Source organism: Tyto alba, unplaced genomic scaffold (genome assembly GCF_018691265.1).
Source record: "Tyto alba isolate M040663 unplaced genomic scaffold, T.alba_DEE_v4.0 Super-Scaffold_28, whole genome shotgun sequence".
Lineage (NCBI taxonomy): Eukaryota > Metazoa > Chordata > Aves > Strigiformes > Tytonidae > Tyto > Tyto alba.
The window spans coordinates 17475486-17494251 of NW_024881302.1; the positions used below are offsets into that span (position 1 = coordinate 17475486).

Below are 18766 nucleotides of genomic sequence, written 5' to 3' on the forward strand. Positions count from 1 at the left end.
TTCCCCCTTGTCCTGAAATAAACCACAGAGGTTATTCATGAATCTAGAACCCCAGTTCCCTCCAAGAGAAACCCAAACACCAGAAACAGGTTTTCCGTTTTTATTATTTTATCCAAGTCAGCAGATACTATTTTATTGGAAGATCTTGCCTTAGGGTAGCACCAGACTCCCTGCAGCCTGCACAGCCACCCTTTCAGCGATGAATGCTGTTTAAACTCCTTCCTTTAAGGAACTGCCTCCTTGGGGAAACTAGTCTATAAAATCCCCTCCCTGGTGTCCCCCCTGGGCTACTCTAGCACTCCTTTAAGCCTTTACATCTGGGCTCCTGCAGCACCTCTTCTGTGGGGCACTTCCTTCCTTCATACGTACACTGCTGTACACCTACCCCTTTTTCCAGGGCCCCAAGCATTACAATCCAGTGATGTATCAACCTTACCCACCCAAAAAACCCCTTTCTTCCACCCCAGGACCTAGCAAAGCCAGCACCAGGTCTGTGTAGTCTCTTCTTCCAGCCACCCACCTTCCTGCACTGCTTACCCAGCCCCAAATGCAGTGCTGAGCCAGGGCTCCACTTGCTCTCCAGATGCTTCCAGGCCCTTTCACTTAGGTTTTGGGGTTTTTTTTTTTGCTTCTATGAAAACTTTTCCTCTTTCCCCACAGACATCTTGCTTTAAATTCAAGTCTGGGCTCCCAAGGTATACACTGACAACCCTGAATGACTGTAGAAAAGAGACATGACCAAGGCTAGGGAAAGGGCAGTGCAAACTGCCTCGGCACTCCCCACCCTTCCTCCAGCAGCAGGGAATGAAGGACAAAGCCCCAGATACTCTTCCCAGCACAGCCTCAACACTTGGAGAAACTTTCAGGGATGCTGCCATAGGAGACCTGGCTCCACCTCACCAAAACTAAATCTTCAGGGTGAAAGGGCCTGTGCTGTGCAGCTAACACCAGGTGCATACACGCATGTCATTTGCTAAAGATGAAAAAATAGTGTGTGTGCTAGGAGTTAAACACGAGTAGCAAGCAGCCCCCCCCAGCTGAGCATGCTGCCAAGCACAGAGGCTGCCAGCAGGGCAGGTTCATGTCTGTGGGCCATACCTGCCTCGGTGCCCCAAGAAAGCAGAGAGACACCAGCTCAGTGGGGCCATCAAACCAGATGTCACCTTTTCCAAATAAATGCAGACTGGCTCTCAAGCCTGCCTAAATAGTCTCAAGCCGCCGATGAGAAGGGGTGACAAGCTCCAAGGATGGAGCCAGACTGGATTTTTGTGTTTCAGCATCTGTGATCAAGGTCCAAAAATCAGAAGGAACACAGAGTTTCTTCCTCTTCCCCAAAATACTTTCCCAGACTTGTGAAGGCTATCGCACTCAGACTTCAGGTTTTGTTGTTTGCTGGGTTTTTTTTTTCACCCCACGGGACTTGGCAATACGCAGGAATAGTCTCACTGGAAACTATTTTACATCAACAGAACCACCACAAGCCCTTGTGGCTGCTCACCCAGCTCCAAGAGACAGAGCAGTCTCTCTCTCTGGGGAGGCAGCATCTTCCTGCACTATTTGCCTGCCCTTTGAAAGTGCCCACACCACCGACACAAGAATGCCCTGGCAGAACTATTTCCAAATGCTAAGGCTTGGAAATCAAAGGCAGGCAGTGGTTGAGGACCAAAGCTTTGCAGCACAGCTGCATCTGGGATGTGATTTCTTTTGCCCATCTCCCACGTGGGACAGATCTCTCCCTCCGTTCTTGCCCTGCCTGTCTTGGCATGCTGCTGCTTGCCCGAGGCACAGGAGACTGAACAGTTTCAAGCTTTTTGTTTTCTCTCATGTCCTTCCAGAGGAGCATCTGCCTTGCAACCGCTGTCAGTGTTGGGGTCTTGGCACTGACAAATCAGACCAAGAGTCTCTGCCATAAAGTATTTACCACAAAACCGAGTTCTTTGGGACTGAATAACATGATTGCAAACAACCTCTGAAGGGGACAAGAATCTGAACTGAAGCAGGGTGGGCTGGTTGGAGAAAAAGGTTTTGAAGCACAGATTTGGGATGGCAGGAAGGCAAACGGTCCTGCCAGAGATGAGGACTGTGTGAGTTCTGCTGCAGCTCAATAAGCCAGACATTACAAACTCTACTCACTTTACCCATCCACAATAAACCTGCCTTCCTTATTGCCCCAGATAAATTTTTTTGGGTCAACTCCTAAGCAATCCTCATGGCATAGAAGGGGCTGGGGCAAGGCCTTGGGAAGGATAGGATACAGAAAAGGATAATTGATCGCTGTGGATAACAGCTTTCTAACACCACACAGCCCTGAATGACAAGGGCTGCAGGAAGCTTAAGGCAAATAAAACTTCTAGGCTTGGTGCTTCTCCTCTTAACCTTTCGGCATGAACAATGATCCTGGGAACTCAGACAACAGTCAGGTCCAAATTGCTGCTGGGTCGCTGTCTTCTGCTGTCCCTCGTTCTCCCAGGCACGTTATCTGATGGCTGAGACCTTCTTCCACGCATCCGCCGGCCGCTGTGGCACTCTCAGCAGCGCTGCGGTACCGCCAGCACGGCCCTCGCGCTCATTCTCCCAGGCACACTCAGCTTCCGGGTGGAACAGTCACCCGACGTCAGTATTCCTGCAGCCACCAAGGAAGAGAGGACAGACACCCTTTCAGCGGGACAGAGAGACACGGGGACTAAGGATTTTCCAGAGGGAAAACCAACCAGAGGGCACGTAAGTACTGGTTAGAGTAGAGCCTCAGCGTGCGGGCAATGAGTGAGCACTGGGCATGTTACCTGCTGCCAGGAATGGTGCCCCCCTCGATGCCACAGCCCTCTGTGGCTGTCGTCACTTCCCACTCACCCTCCTGCTTTGTTATGGTTCTAGCCAGCTCTGCCCGCTCTGGCCCGGGGCTTGGAGCCTTTGGAGGTTTTGAGTCACAGTCTGCAGAGCTTTTCCTGAGAACAAACCAAAAAAAAAAAAAAAAAAAAAAATATCGGTGTTAGCAATAGGCCAGCAAGCAGTAAAGACCAGTCTGCATTCAGCCACTGTTATCCTGCCTTCTCCCCTGCAGCTTCCAGTGCCCCGAGAACACAAGAGTCTCTACTCTCTGACTGCCTGTTGCTGGGACAAGATCCCATCATCAGGAGGACACAGGCTTTGGGAACCACTTCAGAAGCAGCTCTGGCCACAAAGCAGGAGAGATGCAGGGGGCTACATACTCCCTTCTCTCAGCTTGGGCCTGTCAGCAGAGGATGAGGCAGAGCCCAAGACCTGCAGTGAGAATAAGTGCAAGAAAATGCCAGCACCAACTTCAGAGCCTGGAGACTTCCCGGAGAGGGGATTGTTAGGTCCCTCCAAACTACCACCACCAAATCATCAAAAACCTGCCCAAAACATCTCACCTCTAGCACCACAGTTAATTCACGTGCCCAGAGTCCTTCCCCACCTTACCCATTTCTCCCACACACTCCTCTAGGACAGCTGACAGCTCAGGCAAGCTCAGAGACTTCAAGGAAGGTGGCCATCCTTCCAGCACTGCAAGAAAGAGGAGCCACACTTTTAATCAAGCTGCGTGGTCTCTGTGACAGAGGAGACAGAAGGGTTTGGTGCTGCTGTGAAGCATCCACACCCAAAGCGGCTCTGGCTAGGGGGTCTGAGTTACACAGGAGGAGAGCTGGAACTGCCCGTGACAAACTGAGGGTTTTTTCTGGCAGTTCTACCACCTAAGAATATTTTTTTTTTTACACTGGCTGGTTCATATACTAAAAGAATCTCAAAGAGATTAAATGTAGCGGACAGAAATCAACACGATCTCTACTTGTCTCACTTTTAAAACACAAGCAGCAAAGAGCACAGCTCTGGAAGCATGTCACTGGCAGCAGGATCGCTTGCTAACTCCTCATGAGAAGGGGCTGGTGGGCCAAACATGCCCAGCCATGAACAGCAGCTCGCCCCAGGGCCTGAACAGCACCATCCCCCAGCCTGGGTCAGGGAACCAGCCACGGCTTCCGATTCAGACCTTGCTCTGGTGCGCAGTGCCGTAACTCACCCGAGGCGCCCGCACGCTGCAGCGTAGGAAGGGGAAGGCACAGCACACCTGTCTTACAGCTTTGCATTTTTAGCTGCAAACACCTGCCAGACCCCAAAACTTCCCACTTGCTAAGAATCAAAGGCTGCTGAGAAACCCTGTTGCAGTTAACGTCCAAACATGCCAAGAGCTTTAAATGCTTTCCCCAAGCAAGAATTTTTACATTAAATGTAAGGCTTTGGCTGCTCATCTGTTTTCCAAATCGCTTCTAACTTCATCCTTTCAGCAAGGAAAGGCAAGCATGTGGCTTGCTCTGTGGTCTCCTGCTGTTTACCCACTCCTTGCACCCATTCCCATAGTTTGATAAGGTCTTCCTCACCCGGGCGCTCACCAGGCCGCCTGCTCTCACCGGTTCCCAGCTGCACCTTTGTGTCCAGCACTCTGCCGACTGCCTGCTCTTGGGTTAGCCGGGAGGACAGCTCTGCTTGACAGGATCTGCCAAACAAGACAACGCCCATCAGAAGCACACAGGGACACTTCTTGGAACAACATGCCAGTCTGCACTCCTACATCCTGCAAGTACCTGCTTGGGGTGCCGAGGGACCGCATCTAACGCCCTGGGTTACAAACTGCTCCTTGTTCCTTCCCAGGAAGAGGAAGACGTGCCCCAGACAAAGCTCAGGGCGCTCTCCACTGTGCCCCATCTCCACAGCAATCTGCCCCTGTCCACAGAGGAGCTGCGGGGGGAGAAGAGAAGGAGGGGGCGGGGTGAGCAGGAGAAAGCCCAAGCCAGGGGCTGCACCTGGTTTATATGAGAATCAAGCCTGATCTAAGGTTTCTAATGGGGAAATGAAGCTACCTCAGGACAGGCATCAGGTTAAAGCAAGAGAGGCACACAAAGTTCTCTGGCCATCATCATCATACCCATCAATTCAAACAGTGTATCCTCAGAGCATGGCAGGGGCCTTTCTACCAGACAGCCTCAGCTCCTCAGTCAGGCAGAAGAGACAAGTGCTCTGCCCCTTGCAGCTGGGAATATTGCTCTGCTCGCCTTCTGGAAGCCAAGCCCAGTTCATCTGGCTTGGTAGTGAGCAGGCTCCATTCCCTCTTGGGCTAGGATCTATAAGCAGTAGGATTAATGCCACCTTCAAGGATGCATCTGTTCTAGCAGTGGACAGAACAGGGTCTATGACAGGAGTCCAACTAGGGCGGGGAGAAAAAGCACCCCAAAGGCACCAACAGGTATATTAGGAGGTGGGGGAAGACAGAACTCAAAGGCGCTGGTGTGAATGAACAGGGCAGGTTTTTCTGCCAGGCGTCATAGTTGCAAGAAAAGTCTTCTTCACTAGCCAGGGCAAGACACTGCGAGTCCTTTGATATGGTTTGGAAGTTAGAAACTCTTTCCTGCATTCACTGATCACCAGGTTATACCCTGGGCACTGGGTCTCATGTAAGCACAGAGCACTTAAGCTTTTGGTTCCTTCTAGTTGAAACAGGAGAACCCAGCATCTCTGAAAACTCAGGCCATTTATAGCTCATGCATCTGATTAAGGCTTCGCATCTGCTCACACGGCTGTGGCTTTCACAGAGAAAGTCAGGTAGGATCTAAAAATGGGTGAACTCTCCTGCCTTTCCCTGCACATCGCCTGTAAGACTGACAATATGGCCTTTGATCTCTGTACGTCCCAAATCCCGTTTCCCAGTAGCCTCAGTGCCATTTCCGGCAAATGACTTACTTGATCTGACCCAGCAGGACTCCAGCATCCTTGGTGATGGCCTGAACCTCTCTGAGCTGGCACTGGATAGCATTCCAGGTCTCATCCCGCTCCATCAAACAGCTCTCAGCCACTGCACGCAGCTTCTGCTCCTGGCACACCTGGCCCTTCATCACCTCCACCTCTTCGCACCTCTACAGCAGAGCAGAGCTGAGGATTAGGCTGGGAGAACTGTACATCTCTCTCATATGTGCCTGCTCTGATACATCCCTGAAGTCCCTGCTATTTTAATGGCTTAGGCAGCCAGAGGGTTCCTGCAAAAGTGCGCCCAACCAGTGGGAAAGGAAGCTGGATAAAGCTTGTACACTGAATACAGTTTCTCTCCATACCAAGACCAGCCCTACAGTTACAATTCCCCCTTCCTCTCCATTTGCAAAGATACGCAGTCTGCCCAGTTTCCCAAATCAACCTAAGTCATTTCATTAATGGCTGCCCAACTTCCCCATAAAAGTGACACTACTGAAAAAGAGAGCAAGTATTCAATTCTTCCCACTCGCTCTTTTAGTTCCCAGGTGGATGGGAAACAGAGACACAAAGGCTTCACACGCAAGGAGCACTGAGGATGAGGAGTAGATAAGCTGCACTTACAGTGCTACCTCATCTGCTTGACACCAAGTGTGTCCATTGAAAGTTACGTCTTTTCCTTTACCCCTGGCCACTAGAGGCACAACATAAAAATATACCACCGATCACTTCCTGCAGTGTGAGAAGGCATTGAGCAGCTCATGGCAGACTTCTTACCTTGTGCAGCTGAATGGCCAGTTCCTGCATCTCAGCCTCCAGTCGATCCGCATAGGCCAGCTCCAGGGCATCACTGGGCGGCCGCGCGTTGCTGTGCCATCGGGCAATGGCAGAAGTCATCTTCCTCTTGGGTCCAAACAGACTGGTGGGAGAATGACAAACCGTCAGGGCCCAAATGCTGCACCACCCGTCCCTAGGCCCAATGGGATGCCATAAGGACATCTGCAGTCTCCTGGTTCCTCCAAGGCACCTCCCAAACAGGAGCCTGTTACAGCTGAGAACTAGGGGATATCAAAACTGTGGGAGACTACCAAAACAGAAAAGCACTCACGAGCTAAACTTCCCTGACCAGGCTGCATGCACGGTTTGTAAGGGGAAAGATGAGAAGTACATTACAGACACTCACGTGATGCCTATTTCCTTCAGATCACTCTCTGTGAGGGTCAGGAAGATCCTGAGATCAACATCTTGCTCCTCAAACACTTGCAGATACTTCAGGCATCCAATCTGCTCCAGGAATGTTGCCAGGTCCTGCAGCCCATCCAAAACAAACTTATTTATACCCTCACAAACAAAAGCATTACCATTCCTCTTAATCATAAACATCTGCTTCCTCGTGTTGCTGTTATGCCTTGCTGGGTTCTAGCAGCAACCACAACTTCCCCCGGTAAACTGCCCTTCTCTATAGTCACACAACAGGACTGGCCTGTCTGCTGCAGCCATTGCATCTTACAACAAATACAGAGAAGAAAGACACATCAACATCTACCCCAGCCCCCACCACAGACATGTTTGGTAGCACACTTGCAGGCCTGAAGGTTTAGAATACCCCTCCGAGCAACAGCAACACCTAAAGCAGACACTTCTTTGTACAAAAAATTGCTGTTTCACAAGCATTTAAGCTTGGGCAGAGTTTTGGAATCAAAGGTGTTTTGGCAAGAATAACTTCACTTTTATCTGAGAAGACCAAGAAAGCAGCTTAGGCAACCTTGGAAAAGCCTCCTAAGCTTGATACAGTGACACAGTCTGCACTGTTTCAGAGACAACTTTCTGTGCGTAGTTACCTGGGGCCCTGTATAGGCAGGGGATTCAGGAAGGATTAGGTGCTGACCAGAGCCCCCGGCTTTCCCGGGGCAGTGGGTCCACTGGCTATCACTATTGCTGTAGCGGTTCTTGATCTTAAAGCTCTTGGCTTGTTTCCGACTAGGGGGACTGTTTGCGTGGTCAGAATCCTGAAAAAGAAAAAAAAAAAAAAAAAAAAACACACAAAATCTAAATGTCAAGGATGATTGCGCAAAGATGTCAGAATTACTACAGCTAACAGGTGCAGACTCCTTCAGGTCCCAAGCTTTAAATCCAGGCAGTGGTCTGCAAACACAGGCAAAGACTAACAGAGCCCTTCCTAGGAAGGGCTGAGTCAAGTCACTCCCCAAGATGGCAACTTGGTGCCTTGGAATGACACCAGGCTCTCGCAGTCCTAGCTTAGGAAGGAACACGCCAGAGCAAGGCAGAGCAGAGCAGTGCTGAATGCACCCTGAACCAATACAGCGCACCGACATGCTACCTGTGAGAAGCTCAAGATACAGAGGACTTTTGCTCATGTTCAGCTCTATCACCCTTCTGTACCTCAGCCCCAGAGTGATGTCCCAACTCACGGAGGAACCTCCAGCCTCTTCCCCTTTCTGTACTTCAGAAAGGCCAATACAGCACTGCTGTGCCGGTTTAAATATTACTACACTGCCCGCTATCTCACCGAGCTCAAGGGCTGACCCAGCTCTAGCAAGTCATATCCTTTCTTGACCACCACCTAGCTAGAAGTCTGCAAACAGTTCAGAAGCTGAAGAGAACTTAAAAATTACTGACTAGCCAACCACAACCTACTCTAGCAGCATGAATGTGCTCTGAGAGTTGGCTACTAGATGGAGATCAAAGAAGCCAATCCATAATCTTCAAATACAGAAATTGATTTTCTTATCCCTGTAATACTACCTGTCCTCACCCAGCCTAGAACTAGAGCCTCCTGTGGAGGTAGAGTCATGGCAGGCTGCAGAAGGGTGACAGCACAGCCCAAACTGAAGGCACAGAAAGGCAAATTGAAAACCCCACCTCATTGCTTTCCAAGGAGCCTTCACTGCTGACTCCCAGGGCTTTGGCCAGGCATTCACTGCTGCTGCTGCTGCTCCTGATGGCTGCTAAGTTCCTGGTGAAGAAAACGTTATCCTCTGGAAAGAAATATCAAAAAAAAGTTTGAGGTTTTTGTGTTGTTTTTGTTGCACACTTACCAGCAAAACCGGCTGGAGGTGTAAATGAAGGAGAAACTCAGAGCAAGGCTTCGTATGCAGCACTCACGACACAAGACAGTTCTGAGACAGAAATATTACTGCCAAGCCTGCACCTCCATTAGGAAAGTTTAGGAAAGGCCTTTCCTTGAGCCCAGAGCCAATGTAGAGCCATATTATCCTTGATTTAGGAGATGCCCATAGATTCTTCCTTCGTGTTGCTTCACAGAATCAGAGTGGTGAGTTTCAAAGGCACCTCTGGAGGTCATCTTGTCCAAACCCTTGCTCAAGCAGGGTCACCTACAGCAGGTTGCCCATGACCATCTCCAAGGATGGAGACTCTATAACCTCTCTGACACCCTGCTCCAGTGTGCAGCCAACCTCACAGTGTATTAAAAAAAAAAAAAAAAAAAAAAAAAAAAAAAAAAATCAACAAAAAACCCAAACACCCACCAAGAAAAACAAAAACAAATAAAAAACCAAAACCAAACATATTTCCTTATGTTCAGAGGAAGCCTCCTGCCTTTCAGTTTGTGCCCATTGCCTCTTGTCCTGTCACTGGACACCACTGAAAACAGCTTTGCTCCATCATCTTTACACCCTCCCATCAGATCATTTGTACAAACTGATGAGATCCTCACTGAGCTTCCTCTGCTGTAGGCTAAACCATCCCAGCTCTCTCAGCCTTTCCTCGTGAGAGATACTGAAAACTTCAACATCTTAGTGGGAAAGGAACATGCAAGCCAAGGGGTTGGTCTCACATCCAGGTGTGTACTGCAAGCCAGACTATTTTGAGACAGAGACTTACCCCTGCTGCTGCTGCTCTCCACATCCTGCTCATTAATTGGAGAAGTAACATCCCGGTTCCGGATATCCTCTGCTTCACAGCTGCCATCATCATTGAAGGTAACGTAGCCCTGAGGAGGGACCTGCTCTGTGTGCAAGAGGAAGGGAGAACAAAGATTAGGATGTAATTTACCAGGGGGGCTCCAAAAGGAAAAGCAACCACTGAGGGATTTGAAAATAATCAAAAGAAGAGACTGTCTTCTCAACTACCAGGCTGCATTCTAGAAAGCACAGCGAAAAACTGAGAAGTGGATATGCCTACAGCCTCACACAAACACACATCAGCTGTACTTGATTTAGCTGGCTGCATCGCAAAAAAGTCAGAGGAAACAGCCTCGTAGCAGAGATATACCGTAAAGAACAGCTTTCAGCATTTCCTCCTTGCTTCATACCCAAATTATCAAAGGTGAAGAACATCTGCTTGAGAGCAAGGTGCCAGCTACGTCCCATCCCCAGCCAAACCAACCCCCCTGCATCTGCATTAAAACACTACTGGCATCCCACTGTCATTTAAGAAGTTGACAGTATCATTTCAATACAGCCACTGACCATGGGATAATATGTATCTGTATTAAGAGCACGAACAGAACTTTGAACATGTTTTTAAGTCCATATACTTGGTTACTCGGGACAACTAGGTAATCTGCCTGAGAGACACCCATGGCTATGAGACACACACAACAAAACACCACCCATTCCACTGCATCCAGGGTCGATGTCTGAACTGGGACCATCTTTCTCTTGACATATTGCAAAAGTTTTGTAATTTTATTTTCAGTAGTATTCCAAGCATCAGGGAAGACAAAACTGACAGGTCTAGGAACAGTGAGTTCACATTCATCATCATGAGTCAGCACCATGCGCTCGCAGCCCAGAACCCACCCGTGCCCTGGGCTGCAGCCAGAGCAGGGGGGGCAGCAGGGCCAGGGAGGGGATTCTCCCCCTCTGCTCCGCTCTGGGGAGACCCCCCTGCAGTGCTGGGGCCAGCTCGGGGGCCCCCAACAGCAGAAGGACACGGAGCTGCTCGAGCGGGGCCAGAGGAGGCCACGGAGATGCTGGGGGGGCTGGAGCAGCTCCCCTGGGAGGCCGGGCTGAGAGAGTTGGGGGGGTTCAGCCTGGAGAAGAGAAGGCTCCGGGGAGCCCTTCGAGCGGCCTCCCAGGGCTTAAAGGGGGGACAGGAGAGGTGGGGAGGGACTCTGGATCAGGGGGTGGGGGTAGGACAAGGGCTGACGGTTTTAAACTGACAGAGGGGAGATTTAGATGAGATAGAAGGAAGAAATCCTTCCCTGTGCTGGGGGTGAGGCGCTGGCCCAGGGTGCCCAGAGCAGCTGTGGCTGCCCCCTCCCTGGAAGGGTTCAAGGCCAGGTTGGACGGGGCTGGGAGCCCCCTGGGCTGGGGGAAGGGGGCCCTGCCCGGGGTAGGGGAGTGGGACTGGGTGGGCTTTAAGGTCCCTTCCAACCCAAACCGTTCTATGATCAATGATTTCTTGGCCTGTTGGACCAATTCCTGTGTCATCAGTTTGAGAAGGGTTTTCAAACATTTGAGCCTACCTCAAAAAGAGAAGCTGGACTGTTCTCAAGAGTCAGAGAAACAGTAACTGAGGTAAGAGGAGTGTTTGTTCCATAGAAGTGTTCCACTCACCAATATACAACCCTGACAAAAAGAGTCCAAGGGGTTTTCTTTTTAAACCAGAGATGTATGATGGTGTTCGCTGTCTTTGTTTCTGTATAAACCCCACATGAATCCCAAATGAAGAGAAAAAATTGTTGGCACAGAAATAGCTGCAATGTATTTGAGACCTCAAAGGGCTTGTAACTAGGCTTCTAACTATTCTCACCATAGCGAGACTGCTTCTTTCCCCCAATTCCAACTGCTGTTATCTTAGCCAAAGCTTGGGGCCCATCATGGATGCTGGGACCCTTGGTCCTACGAAGAGGTCTCTGTCTCTGGGGAGCAGAACACGATTCATCTGAGGAACTCAGCTCTTCATATTTTCCTGTAGTTGAGACACAGACTATGTTAGCAGCATAGTAATTAATTTACCTACTTCATTTGCTACTGGTCTTATAAATGCAGTGGAAAGAAAAAAGGAAATGTTACAGAGAGGGTTAAACAGTTTAACTAGGTCAGAAAAGGGCCAACAGATCAAAAAAGAAGTGTCAGATCCATGCCTCTTCCATTCTCAGAAATGGTGCAATTTACAGAACAGACCAGCTGGTACCACCCCATACACACAGTAACATACTTTCAAAGTACCAAATGCCTCTCTCCAGGTTCTATCTTAAAATGAACAAGCTAAAACATCTCTCTGTTACCTGGACCCCTGCAGAAGACCTTGGGCACTGGGGCTGCGTGCAAATCTATCAGCCCTACAATCTTTGTATGTCCATACTTCATGGCCAGTGTCCGTGCTGTGGCTCCAGTGTTATCTCTGACATCTGCCTTCACTCCCTATAGAAAAAAATACATGTTTAAAATGTAGGTAGCGGAGGACACTATATACAAAAATTCAAAGAAGCCAAAGAATTGTCTTAGTTCCTCCATCAGAAATACAGGCTCACCTTTGATAGGCATCTCAAGCTCTGCTAATACCTTGTTTCTAGTTATCCAGTCTTCCCAGTCCCTGAATGCCAAGTAGCCCAGGTATATGGCTCTTGTGCATTGTCACAGGGAACTACTTTTTATCTGAAAAATGTTTTGCATTGCTGCCTCCTTCTGGAAATAACCCAGACCAGTTAAACAAGATATTAAAAAAAAATTGTTTAAGACATGCATGCTCATAAGTTTTTGAAGGCAGAAGATGCCCACTAACCCGAGCATGCAAGTCTGTAAACAAAATATAAAGATTAATTCTTTAGCTGTTTTTTAATTCAGTCATTATTCAGTTAAATATGGACAGTTAGACCTCACTCCTATTTGTGCAAGGCCAGTGTAGAATCAGAGTACTAGCCTTCAGAAAGCAGATACTTTGAGAACAGTCCTTAAGTCTGGGACTTCACAGGTGACTGCCATCAAGGATCAAACATAACTGTAAAATTCTAGTGTCAGACTTGTGCTTCTTCCTCTGAGGGCTGGAGCCACAGATTTTCAGCTTTACAGAGAACTGCCTAGACACTTACATGATTGAGAAGGTACTGAACAATTATCTCATGGCCAGAAGCAGCTGCTTCCATCAGAGGCGTATATCCATACACTGGCTCCCTAGAGAGAGAACAAACACACACACATGGACTAGGATAATCGAACCTGAAAAACACCGCAGTCTTTGCCATACCCTACTAGGGCATCTCCAGCCTCTACCCTCAGCTGATCACAAGCTCTGCGATGCATTGGTTGTTCTACTACACTCTGGTCTAACTCAGTAAAACTCCCAGTGGAGATTCAGTAACCATTACTCTATCAGCTGCACAGCAACAGATCACCCTTCCGGTTGCAGATCTGCCTTTCAGTGCCAAAATCAGTCTTGCAGGAGCTAACAGCGCAAGAACCTTTTGTTAACCTCAGGCAATTTGATATGCATAAATGTACAGGCAGTTCCCAAGGCACAGGAATGCACTTCAAAAACCCCAAACAAACTGAACTCCCAGCACACAGAAAAATCAATAGAAAGACTTGTGAAGTGCACTTGAGTTCAGAAGGCATCGCATCTGTTTGCTTTCAGTTTAGCCCATAATTAAACAAGCAGTAAATCTAATTTAAATAAACAGTGATAACATGGGCAGACTTCACTGTTCAGTCTCCAGGTCATCTGTCCTTGCATTAGCTAACAGTGTACTGTATTTCCTAAGGTACAGGAGGAAAGAAAAGCAGGCATCTTCTCCCTGCCCATGTTTGAGTGTGTTCATAGACCGACTGCTGCTTTCACATCTGAAACGAGATATCTTTTGAGAAATGAAGTGACAGATTCCTCCTTACTTGCAGTTGGCGTTTGCCCCATTGTCCAGTAAGAACTTGACCATCTGCTGATGTCCGGCGCTGGTACAGTGAAATAAGGCAGTCCAACCATGAATATCCTTCATCTCCAGCTCTGCGCCTTGCTTCAAGAGAACAGAGAATGTTCTTTACTGCATCCCCTCTGCTGGGCCTCTTAGCCACTGCCCCTCCGTGCTGTGATACCAAGAGAGTTTAAATCCCTGTCAGGAAGCTGAACTTGCAACAGAACACAAATCTCACACTTTGGTGGCAATTGATGGAGAATCCTATCCTCCACATTTAAACCATGTACTGTGGCTTTACCTATTTATTATGGGATACACACCTGTAGAAGAAAGTAAGCAACACTTTCGTTTCCACAGCTGGAGGCCAGCATGAGAGGTGTCTGCCCTTCTGGTGTTGGGATGTTCACATTCACTCCTGCTTCCAGCAGCAGGTGCACAACAGTGTCGTGGCCAATGTAGGAGGCATACATCAGTGGAGTCCAACCACCACAGTTCCTCTTATTTAAATCCAGATCGCCACTAAATAACAGAGAAAAGAATTCAGCTAAACTGTCCTGGAGCTGTAGATCACAGTAGGCTCCTGAAGCCTCTTGCTACTATCACTGCATTGAAAGAAGGCTGAAAAAAATTCTAGCACTGAAGCCTACATGGGAATTCCTACCAGCTCTAACACAACTTCCACCAAATCACCAAGGAGATAATTTTTATCAGAAGATTTGCCCCTTGAAACTTTGTGCCTAAGAAGCCTTTGGGAGTTCCAGCGATGCGCTGCTGTTGCAATGTTAGACTGACCTGTTACGGCTGCCAGTGAAAAACCGTAACTGGCAGCAAGTAACCTGTGCCCTCCCCAGCCCCTCCTTACCGCTGAATACACTCCTGCACCACTTCATACTGGCCAACAGAGGAGGCCGTATGCAAGTCCAGGGGAACATCCAGCTCTTCCCGACAGATCATCTGACCGACCCCATGCCACATGGACAGACTGCGGCTCAGCAGCTCCGACTCACTGGCTTCATCACTCAGCTCCGACATCCTGCCCTGAGTAACCAAAGCAAACCAGAACTTTCAGTGGCTGATCTCCATTTTCTATAGAACACAGCATCACCTCATGGCACTACAGCTCCAAGGTGCCACAGGCTTGGAAGGTGAGGTCATCTCAGAGGTATAGTGTTTCGAATTCCTACCTCTACTTTGATTGCCTCCTTAGCCTGAAGCAGTAAGACTTGCCGAGTTTTTGCTGACAGTTCTTTCTTGCTGCAGTGGACTCTGGGATTTGAATACACTGGAAAAATAAAAGCAAATAATGCTAAAAAACCATCTTTCAAATCTCATTTTAAGACTTCAGAAGCACTGGTTTTATTTCCTCCCTTTCTAATCAATATGCCTAAGGCAGTTTTGGATACCCTCATCAAGAGAAGACTAAACGCCTATTTAAGTGCTGATGGCATGCTTAGTGTTATACAAAAGGATGTAATTTTTGGTCTGCATGTTTTATAATTCAGAGAGAGAATTAAGAATTCATGTGTCAGATGTTCCTGGTCTTTCTCAATCTGTTTTATATTACAGGATGGCCCGGATTAATTTAAGACATGGTCATTAATAATGACAACTGTCCACTGCTCTCAAAAGTAGTTAACATCACGTGAATAGGGTGCACACTTCATTATGTTATCAGGTTGCAAGCACCTTGTTTCTACCATTTATTGTTTCAGCACTTCAGAAGCAGCCCAGTCCTGTCTCTGTGAATCTTGGAAATTGCTGAAACACTTGGAGCAGCAGTGCACCTGCCCATTCATTATCTGAGCACGTCCGCTGTCCTGCAGACAGTAACTTAATTACAAAGCTAGTACAGTTTCATGACTGTCTGAAAGGTTTATTTCCCATCCCTAGCCTCAGGGAGCAATTGCATATTAATCATTTTAACCACTCACAGGAGAGTGTTCTTGTTTGGCACTTCATAAAAAGCTGCTCGACACAGCTGCATCTATCATCTGAGGTCTTCAGCTGCAGTTTCAGGCTACATCCAAATCAATCCAGTGGGAAACACTTTCCCCTCCCTATTGGCTCATCACCCACCATGCAGCACTTCTGGGGTTTGCCTGGTCCCCCTACATATTATATTGGGCAGCTAAACCAACATAAAGCATTCTTTCTTTTTCCTGATAATTTCTTGCCAGATTAATTCCTCAGACCTATTTGTTCTGGGGTCATGTAAATGCCAAATTTAGCTGGTGAAGAACAAGAAAGAACAGGAACACACTCTTCAGCAGCAGTTGCTCTTAAGATTGCCTCAGCTGTAACAATCCAGAACCATACTTGTGTTTTCTAAGAAATTGGGAGTCTCTGTCTTACAAGCACCAGCCCCTTTTCTTATAAGCAAAACACCTTTAATTCCTACCTCTTCAATCACCACTTGTATCCCTTCTTCCATACCTCACTTTTTCTCCACTCCTCCTTCTTTGGTTTAAGACTACAAAAGTACCATCCACTGTTCTATCTAATCAGGGAGTGCTGGTAAGAAATTATTCCTTTCTTAAGATATCTGCAAAAGCACCTATTTTACCTAATAGCAGCAATTTGTATTACACTGGCAACCCAGTGGCCTCATGCAAGAACATGCAGGGCTGAACACAAATGAAAGACATGAACACCTCACAAATAAAAGGAGATATAAGCGGATTTAAGTGGATCATAAAGGGAAAAAGTAGGACTGTTTCTCACTACAACAGATTAAAGCTGCCCCTGGAAGGCAAAATGGCATGTTCACCGTTAAAGGAGGTAAAATCCAGGACAGTTTGTAGAAGCATGTTCAGATGGCAGTGAAGCTCACTGTTCTCTCTGCATAGCTCCTTGCTAACTGGATACATTAAGTACAAAAACCACAGGTGTTTGGTCTTTGTCAGAATCAGCCCCACATCAGGTACTAGTTACCAACACAACTTTGGCAAGTTGATCCACAGTCAACAGGATAATATTGACATGACAAAAAGGTTATGCTTGACTCCAGAATATTCAAGACAATCTCATTCCTACCACCTGCACTGTGCTCTACCTATGTCTTTGCATTTTTTTTATTTTTTACTCTGAGATTTCAGCCCAGTCTGAATGGGAACATGTTGTCAGCTGTGCAAGCACCTGAGAAAACACAGAGGACAGCTGAACAGAATCTACAGAACAGAAGTGATCAGAGCCTTAAGGATTGACATGAAAAGACTGGGTGAAACAAAATCAGGATTGTCTGGTCTAAAGAGGAGATGTGATAATAGCCTTCAAACACATAAATGGTTGCTACAGAGAGGACAACAGAAATAATCTGTTCCTCGTGGGTGCAGTGAATATGACAGGACATAACAAGCTTAAAATGTAGCCTGGCAGATTTTGGTTAAAGACCACAAAAATCCTTGTAAAAGTAAAAACAAGGGTACTGTGGTGGATTACCAGCAGAGACTCAGTTACTAAGAGTAAGCTAGACAGAGACCTCCTGAACATTTACAGGCTGTTCTCTTGCTTTGGGACAGAGTAATTAAGTTAACATTTGTTAGAGACCTTCCTCAGCCCTGTGAGGCTGTTGTTATTAATTACATCTACTACATCAACACCTAGCTATTTATCAGCTACAGTGCTGAAACTCAGAGCTAGTGGCAAATGCCATGTTGTCCTGGATTGAGAGTTTGCTATCCGAGCAGACGAAAAAAACTAGAAGGTAGAAGAAAATAAATATACCATAAAAACTTAGTATGAAAACTGCAGCAAAAAGCACCTTTGTATACCTTTTTGGAGAATAATCCTAAAGAACAAGTGACAGATGAAAGAGTGGCAGAAGAGCTGTACTAAAATAAATGGGAGGCAATTTGAGAAGCAACTGAAGCAACCAGTCCTCAACACAGTACAAATCCAACACTGCTTGTTAATCACCACTCATCAGGCACCACTAAGCTGCACTGACTCTGCTAAATCCATTCTCTCACACCGTCTTCCACAAGCACAGGCAACATCCACATGGGTCCTCCTGTTCCCAAAGACACAGGACACCCAAGACAGCACAAGCGTGGAGGTTGTTGGGAGTTTCCAACTGAGCCATCAAGCTGATAACATGCTTCACTTCTGCTCCTTAGTTCTACCTCCACTAAATTCAGCAACAACCTATTGGAGGAAATAAAAAGCCTTGTTACATCCTCGTATTGGTACAAATGGTTGTTACCAGCTCAGTCACAACAACAAGCACTCCCAGATCCAGGACATCTCATCTGCACACTACTGCTGTCTGCTGACTGAACAGAGATGGTCCCACACATGACAGCTGTAGGAACTGCCTCAAGTTTCACAGGCTAGTGGCGTGTGAGAATGTATTGCTGCAGCACCAGCTCCAGCTGAGGACCCACAACACCTAGGTTCAATCCTACACGTCTCATGAAAAGACACGAAGCGCTTCATCTGTTCCCCGAGCATGAAACTCTCAGGCACATCATACACTCCCAAAAAGACAAGGCAAGAGGCACAAAAGCACTCCAACAGCCACATTAGGGAGCACATCTGCCAGGACAAGAGGCTATGCCAGACAAGGCACAGCCCTCCAAGGCAGCCGCACACCACATAGCCGGGGCTCGCTGCCGGGCAGGCTCGTCACACAACGATGCGCCTGAAGAGGAGCAAGCCCAGCTGTAGCTGTCAAACGGGCAACGACACGGCCGTTATCAGATGTCTCACCAGAGAAACGGCTCCCCGGCACGTTATTCCTGCACTTCACCGGGCCGCAGCTCCCCCAAGGCCCGCTTAGGAAGCCGATCTCGGCGGGGTAGGCCGGGGCCGGTAGACCTCTGCTAGCGAACTGGAACCGCTCCGGCCACGGGCCCGCCGAAACCGGCGACAGCCTGGGAAATAACCCCACAAGCGACTGGACCCAAACCGGCCCCTCCGAACCGCCACGGAGGCCCAGCCACGACCCCGGCCCCCAACAAACCCCCCACCCCTCACCTGCGCGCCCGGTGAGCCCCACGATCGGAAGTCGCCCCGCCCGCGCAAGGAATGCTGGGAACCCGCCGCCCGGCCGAGGGCCACCCCCAGACTACAAAGCCCAGGAGCCCCAGCGGCGGAAGGGGCGACCCCACCCCTGCGGCGCCGGGCCAATAGAAGGTGCGTCTGTGAGGAGGCGGAGCGAAGACCGGCCAA

The 18766-nt window shown here is 48.3% G+C and overlaps 1 protein-coding gene across 5 annotated transcripts; it reads right to left on the reverse strand.

The window, feature by feature from the left end:
* Positions 1 to 86: 86 nt before the first annotated feature.
* ANKS3 (ankyrin repeat and sterile alpha motif domain containing 3) lies at positions 87 to 18646 on the reverse strand. Of its 5 annotated transcripts, XM_042798802.1 has the most exons (19): positions 18572 to 18614; positions 17368 to 17740; positions 14782 to 14879; positions 14460 to 14635; positions 13918 to 14116; positions 13575 to 13696; positions 12779 to 12860; positions 11975 to 12110; positions 11497 to 11655; positions 9622 to 9747; positions 8641 to 8756; positions 7599 to 7766; positions 6941 to 7065; positions 6535 to 6676; positions 5755 to 5927; positions 4398 to 4513; positions 3442 to 3525; positions 2851 to 2945; positions 87 to 2623 (listed from the first exon to the last, which is right to left on the reverse strand). In XM_042798802.1, the coding sequence occupies exons 4-18, from the start codon at positions 14627 to 14629 to the stop codon at positions 2863 to 2865; spliced, it is 2001 nt and encodes a 666-aa protein (XP_042654736.1). In that variant the 5' UTR covers positions 14630 to 14635; positions 14782 to 14879; positions 17368 to 17740; positions 18572 to 18614; the 3' UTR covers positions 87 to 2623; positions 2851 to 2862. The 5 variants fall into 5 exon arrangements, with proteins under 5 accessions (XP_042654736.1, XP_032851284.1, XP_032851283.1 ...); XM_032995393.2 differs by lacking the exon at positions 17368 to 17740 and having other exon boundaries at positions 4410 to 4513; positions 18572 to 18646; XM_032995392.2 differs by lacking the exon at positions 17368 to 17740 and having other exon boundaries at positions 18572 to 18646.
* Positions 18647 to 18766: the final 120 nt, after the last annotated feature.